This window comes from Hesperophylax consimilis, chromosome 17, assembly GCF_061612785.1.
Source record: "Hesperophylax consimilis isolate HC1 chromosome 17, BYU_Hcon_1.0, whole genome shotgun sequence".
NCBI classification, from domain to species: Eukaryota; Metazoa; Arthropoda; class Insecta; order Trichoptera; family Limnephilidae; genus Hesperophylax; species Hesperophylax consimilis.
In genome coordinates, this window is record NC_142852.1 from 27,124,901 (window position 1) to 27,132,503 (window position 7,603).

General features: G+C 37.7%; 1 protein-coding gene across 1 annotated transcript; it reads left to right on the forward strand.

Moving 5' to 3' along the window:
* Window positions 1-4,679: 4,679 nt before the first annotated feature.
* Window positions 4,680-6,874, forward strand: LOC149416359 (uncharacterized). Its single transcript, XM_089642134.1, has 2 exons — window positions 4,680-4,816; window positions 5,352-6,874. Exon 2 carries the CDS (start codon window positions 5,400-5,402, stop codon window positions 6,663-6,665), a length of 1,266 nt encoding a protein of 421 aa, XP_089498260.1. The 5' UTR covers window positions 4,680-4,816; window positions 5,352-5,399; the 3' UTR covers window positions 6,666-6,874.
* Window positions 6,875-7,603: the final 729 nt, after the last annotated feature.

Genomic DNA, 7,603 nt, shown 5'->3' on the forward strand with positions numbered 1-7,603 from the left:
ACTCACTTGCTTATTCATAGTAGCCGCGATTTTCAACCAAGCATCGTTTAATAAAACTTTATTTTTATGCAGACGATGCTTTGGGTTCCATAGCACTGGTTCTGCTTCATACAGTTCCAAAAACAACAATATTGAATCGTTACTCCAATCTGTCATTATGTGTTAACGGATTGGCGCGAAAAAGATAATACGTAAACGTCACTTATACGCAAATTTCACTTTTGTTATGATTGCAGAGATGTGTGGAGGGGTAGTTCGTGCGTTGGAAGTTCGGGTTGGCCATAGAGTTGGCCGTAGCGATCGCCTCGAAGGCGATCCCAGTCCAACTCATACACCAACCTTCCAACCCGAACTTCCAACGCAGAACTACCCCTCCACACGATCGTCCGAACGTTTGAAGTTGGAAGGTTGGCCTCGGTGTGGACCAAGCATTATGCCAACCTTATAAGGGACGTGGACACGGTCAAGCGGCTTGATCGCAAGCACGTAGTTTATTGTCTATGGCACTTTGTGTCAAGCATTTTGACCGTGTACCGAAGCTGGCTTGCAAGCATTGCGCAATTCTACGTGCTTGCGGCGAGGCTTGATGCGAATTTATATTTTTGTGGGAATAGACAAACGACAATAGACAAATAAATATCACGTATCATAAACAATGATATAAATTGAATAAAATTGTTATAAAATAGGTACTTAGTTATTGTTTTTGTGTTCAATTTGTAGAAATCCATCTAATTTAAAAATTTTGGAAGTATTTAAGTATTTTTTAATAATTATGACAGCGGTTTTCAAGGTCATTAAAAATCAAACTGTAGAATAAATAATTTTCTGAATTTTCAATGGAGAAAACATATTTTTTGTATGAATACCGCACAAGATATTCATACAAAAAATAGCTGTAGCCTGTAATACACTTTGCAAATGCTCATGGGTAAAGCGGTACCTTAACTTGTACCATTCTTGACACCAAATTCCTTTCCTTTTTATTATTTTATTCAAACATAAAGCTAACGTAAGAGCCAAGAACGCTTTGTCTTTGACAGATTCCATTTTGCCGCGAGTCACGAAATGACAGGAAGGCATAGAAGTACAATACATAGACCACCACGAAATCACAGGAAGGCGTGGCCATGCTTGACGGAGAGGCTTGATGCGGGCTGTCAAGCCGCTAAGCATAGACAATAATAGACAATAATAGACAACAATAGACAATAATAGACAAAAAAACTACGTGCTTGCGATCAAGCCGCTTGACCGTGTCCCAGTCCCATATAGCTGTCGAAAAACGGAAATGGTGAGTGGGTCCCAGACGAAAAATCACAGATACCAAAAACAGTTTAGATTGGTGACTACTGAAGGTCATCTGAACTTAACCATAGAAAATCAGTAAAACTGAGTATACCATACACAAATTCTAAACAACAAAGTTTCAGTTTATGGATATTGTTTGAAGTGCGTGACGGTATTTACTGTCACGGGAAAAAAACAATTCATCATGTGCTCCTCTAAGTCTGAGGATGATTCAGCTAAAATATCAATCATACTACAATCTCAACAAATTATAGCACAGCGACAGGAACTAGAGCATCTTCGAGCCCAGCTAGCGCGCACGAACATGGAGAACTCGCTGCCTCTCTTTACTCACATACGATCGGAGTCTCCTTTTAGCCACTGGAGCGACAACGCGAAATAAATAATTTTGCCTCGATTGCTCGAGATATCCAGACGATCATTTTTTTATTTTTATCCAACATTAAAAACAACATAACTTAGAATTTTTACATGGTGTCATAAAAACTTATTAATGTGCTATATAGCCAATGAGTTAACCTGTATTTTCTTTTTTTGTTTCAATTTTGTAGGATTTATAGAAAAAATATAAAAAAATCGTAAAGTTTTTAATCTCGCGAATCCTGCATGTTTGTTAAATCGTAGGTGAAAAAAATATTTTAAAGAATTTGATCACGGAATGTAATGAATAAATTCCAAATGTAATGAACTAAATTACTATATTGAGTACATTTAACACACTGAAATTGTATGAAATTAGAAAAATAATTTTATTGTCTACAATTACCAATAACAATTGTTACAATTTTTGCCTTTTTTAACTAGATAATTGAATAGTATAATACAGACAGTCTATTTTACAATGTAAAAATCGAATAATTGAGATCTAATACTGGATATTTATGACCATGTTTTTATATTGGATAGTAAAACAAGAACCAAGGTTTTTAATAAGATATATATCATAGCAATACATATTACTAATCTTTCAGAAAAACTTTGCAAATTGCTTAAATTCCGTGTTATTTTGACATTTTTCCTCCAGAATACGTGATTTGACAGCGTTCAAGCTCAGTACATACCGGGTGAATTAACCTCGCAAAGTTGATGATGATGGTTATGAAACCTTTCATGTCAAACTTGTAGGAGCTTAGAACAATCTTTATATTATTCTAGAAAGCAATCACTTTGTGGTTTGACATATTTAATAAAATACTTTTAGTTTTAAAACCACAAGTAGTAATAATTTGTACCCTGAAGATGCTTGAGTAAAGCGAAACCGGTCGGTTCTAAAAAATATTAAAAACTCGTGGTTTTAAAACAAAAAGTATTTTATTAAAATATTCATGATTTTTATACCTAATAGTTGGGTTTTGAAAAAAAATATTTGGGAGGGAAATAAATTATAGAACAAACAATTTATTTATTTATTACTTGCAATAAAAATAATTAAATTTTTTATTGGTTTCATATAATAAACAAATCAATATATAGTATCATTATGCCTCGTTCCAGAGTGATACTCTTAGTATCGCCCTGGTGACAGACCACCATTCAAAATTGAACATTGCTTGAAATGGTTTTATTATGTATAGTGACTAGATCTAAAATAGCCACTTTACTAGATATAGATAAATTGAAAAAACACATATAAAAGACCAAAACAAAACAAGTAATGTGTAGAATATACAGTATACATAGTATCATTATGCCTCGTTCCAGAGTGATACTCTTAGTATCGCCCTGGTGACAGACCACCATTCAAAATTGAACATTGCTTGAAATGGTTTTATTATGTATAGTGACTAGATCTAAAATAGCCACTTTACTAGATATAGATAAATTGAAAAAACACATATAAAAGACCAAAACAAAACAAGTAATGTGTAGAATATACAGGGAAAAACGAGAATACCTATGCATTTTCAATATGTATATTTCAATGATCAGAATTGAAATAAACATATTAAACGTCCACCAAACCTTCTCCAAAAGGACCCCAAAATCGAACCTTTGGGGGCTTTGTCGTAACAACATTTTAATGAGATGTAAATACGCGGAAAGAACCTGGAAAGAATGCGGAAAGATCTGGTCACCAAACACAAGTGAATAGCCAATTACTTCACCACCTTCCTCTTCCCCATCTCCTTCCATAACTTCAGTCTCACAACATACCCCCAATTGGGGATGCTATCACACAAAAAACCATCAGGCGGCAGAATCGATCGCATTGCCTGCCTATCATCCTGGTCTTGTCTCCTAAGTTCTATGGCCAAAGCGGGGTGAAGTGCATTGCTAAAAATTTGAGATGGTTCTGGTAACATGCATAAAGTATCCTCGTTGCTCTCTCCGTGGTCGACGTCGCTTGCTTCATCGTCCACGTCGCTTGCGCGGCTATTTTCCATGTCCGTTTCTGAAACAACAGAAATCACAAATTAATTTAATGGGTCTGTATTTCAATTACGGACCGCCTCGGAGTTTAAAAATAAACTGATTAATAAAATAGCGAGCTGCTGCGTCCACGTCGCTCCCGCGGCTATCCACCATGACCGTTTTTGAAACAACAGAAATCAAAAATTAATTTAATGCGTCTATTTTTCAATTACGGTCCGCACACGGTAGAATGTTTTAAAAGATAAACTCACCGTTTCCAAACGCAGACACTTCTTGGTAGAGTGGGACGTCCACCCACAGATCGCTATCATCACCCCACCGCGGTTCATCCCGTGATGTCCCAGGTAAGGGAGTGAAGGTAGCGGGAGATATCAATGTTTGGGGAACTGGTGAAGGTAATGTTGCTGGTGTCCCTAGTGAAAAAAGACACCTTATTCTCTCCGGAGATGGAATTCTGAAAACATATACATTAATCACATTAACGGATTGTTCTCATTCACGCGTGAACTGAATCTGTAAAAAGCCAGTAGGTAAAATAAATAAAAAAAAATCCACCATTGACATCTCCCTCTACCTTCACTCCCTTACCTGGGACATCACGGGATGCGAACATTGATAAAAAAAAAAAAAATGGACTCAACTTCTTTATTGGAAAATAATCCACTGACCGTAATTTCTGTGCATTTAACTTACAAATCGAGCAAACTAGGTTTGTTGTCGGAAAACAAATTGCAAATAGCTATCGAAATGACAGATCATTGGAAGAATAGGTGACAGTAGGACCGGTAAACACCGTGCTGCCATCTCTTGGATATTTTGAAATCACTCACACAAAAACGGCCCATTAAATCATTTTATTGGTTACATTTTGAGTGTTAATTTCAGTTTAGTACATTTAGTGTATAAAAAATTGCAATCCGGTTTTATAATCTGTTGGGAAGGTTATTAATAATAATACATTCATTCGATCCTGCCCATCACTAGTGAGTGGTATATCTATGGAGTGGTATGGAGTGATGAAAGTGACGTTTAGAAAGGTTACGCCAACTCCACGTGTTAATATTACTGTGAGAATGTTTTCGTGCTTCATAATGATTTAATATTTAACAAAATCATCATCGGTGTGAGGGAGGTAATTTCTAAAGCCATTACACATGTTTTCTGCACTATAACCTAAAACGCTTGGAGAGCTTTTGGACAGCTTCTATAAACCCTCCACAATTCTGCCTATTTACTGTCAGTCTGCTTTTTTACATTAGCTCCATACATGAGGTCCTGCGGAAAATAGTTGTCCTCATGTCATCTTTGGGGATGCTGCGTGGATGGGCTTTTTTGGGTGAGGAAGTTCTTGGAAGGAAAAGGGCATGCAGGGTGGGTAGGAATCTGTGGGTCAGTGCGTCTAGTAGTGACAGTTTGTGGGCAGACGTATCCACCGCCAAGACCAGGATAAACCTAACCTCATTAACCCAGGCACCCCTACTAAGTCACCGGCCATAGCGAACTTCGTGGGGTGACCTATGGCAGAGGTGCTGGATATCCAATATGTGGTTTCAGAGCCGGCGGTACCCATACCAAATTGTAAACTGCTCCTGATCTTATGATGTTCCCCTCCTATTCATCGTAACAACGAGTCAGATGAACTTATTATATTATTTATTTCCTTTCAGCCTTGGATACTATCACCTCTAATCCATTACACTTTACAAACCTCCGTGATGGAGGCTCCATCGAAAGAAGAAATCATTATCAAATCTGAAAAGATTGAATCTGATGAAATAGAATCTAGCAATCTACCGATAAAGATTGAAAGTGTATCGATGGAGAATATGTTAAAATGTGATAAGTGCGAAAGGACGTTTCTTGAAACCTGGGCGCTAATATCTCACAAGCGCACGCACTCCCGACAGAAACCAATCGAACCTACATCAACCATCGTAGAAGAAGTAGTTAGCGAAGGCTATGGGCTAACTGAAGTTAAAGAAAGTGCAGAAATTAAAGGTGAAACATTTGCATCTGATGCAATTGAAGCTGTTGATGACAATCTGGCAGTAAATGATGAAAGTGCATCGTTGGAGCAATCACCCTCACTGCTCGAAAATTACCAGCGCGTACATACCGGAGAGAGGCCATATAAATGTTCTGAGTGTGACTTTACTTGTAGTTGGTTCAACAGCTTTCGTGAGCACAAGCGAGTCCACTCTGGCGAGAAACCTTACGCGTGTGACGAATGTAGCTTCGTGTGTTCTAGGTCCAGCAATCTCACCTCACATAAAATGATCCACAGCGGGAAAAAACCGTATTCCTGCGATGTTTGTGGGTATTCCACAAATAGGCCTGGAGCTCTAAAACTTCATAAAAGGGTTCATACAGGCGAGCGGCCGTACGATTGCGATTTTTGCGATAAAAAATTCCAAAGTAAACAGCATTTAAAAGTGCATAGACGCACGCATACCGGAGAGAAACCATACAAATGTTCTGAGTGCGACTTTGCCTCTGGTTCGTCCGGTTGCTTCCTTGAGCACAAGCGAGTCCACTCTGGTGAAAAACCTTTCGCGTGTGATGAGTGTAGCTATGTGTGTTCCAGGTCCACCCATCTAAGATCACATAAAAAGATACACAGTGGGGAAAAACCGTATTCCTGCGATGTTTGTGATTATTCCACAAAACATGCCGACGCGCTAAGGGTTCATAAAAGGGTTCACACAGGCGAGCAGCATTATAAATGCGATGTTTGCGACAAAAAATTCAGAAGAAAACAGCAATTAACTGTGCATGGACGCACGCATACTGGGAAGAAAATAGAGCCTAGTTTTAAGTTCTCTTGTTTGAAGTGCGAATTTACTGCTAAAAGCAAGTGGCACTTGAATGCTCATCAAACTACGCACTCTGAAGCTAGACCGTTCGTGTGTAACCAATGCGACTTCACTTTCAAACATAAGGAGTCTTTGACGAAACACGAGCGTACGCACGCACAGCAGTGAGAGGCCATAACTGGGGAGTGTCACCCAGTTTGCGGTCTTAACAGAACATGAAACGAATTCATTTAAAAGTAATCCCTGTACGTCCCATACTGCTATGGTCTCAAATATACCTTGGTTAGCTGTCTCTATACTTGATACGAACATAATATTTAACAATTGTTTTGTCTGTCTGTAAATTTATTTGTACCTTCGAAACGTTTGAAATAAAAAAGTGATACATAAAATGTTTGGTTTATAATTAAATGGGTGGGTATTTAAGTACCTACTTAACCCCTCAGTCCTCTGACGTATTCTGCCAGAAAGTCGGAGTATTTCCGCTTGCAATACAGTCCAAATAAACAGAATATTTCAGAATGTATCCAAAAACTAAAAACTGTTATTAAACTGTGATGAAATACGATTTCAAATTTTATTATTAGAAATAAACATAATTTTTTGATTTTAAAATTATGAATGCAAACATAAAAAAAAATTTAAAATGGCTCACCTTACGTTTTTTTCTAATTAACTGATAATGGAAAAAGACAAATTTTATTAGAAAAAAATGAATTATAAACATTATTGTCTTTTTTACTGTTTCGCATTAAAATCTCTAAATAGTATAAAATAAAGTCGCTATCCGCTTCTGTCTGTTTGTGTGCTTAGTTCTTCTAAACTACGCATCGGATTTTGATTGGGTTTTAATTTTTGATAGGCACTATAATTATTTTTTTAAGGGCGGAGACGGTTTACACATAGTTCCCGTGAGCACTTAGGACATAGGCCCATTGTGCTATCTCCCATTTTACCTCAATCCTTTAACAACAACCCAGTCCCTTTAATAAAGTTCACCAGGGTTGTCATTGGGTATGTGGCTATGTCTTCTGGTTCTACTGTATGTCTCCGCAGGTATCTGAGCCTAGTTCCCACCAGGGCAGGACATTGGCACCATAGGTGAA

Bases quoted from the DNA above. Each gene is read 5' to 3' on its own strand.
- LOC149416359 (XM_089642134.1), top strand. From the start codon at position 5,400: ATGGAGGCTCCATCGAAAGAAGAAATCATTATCAAATCTGAAAAGATT.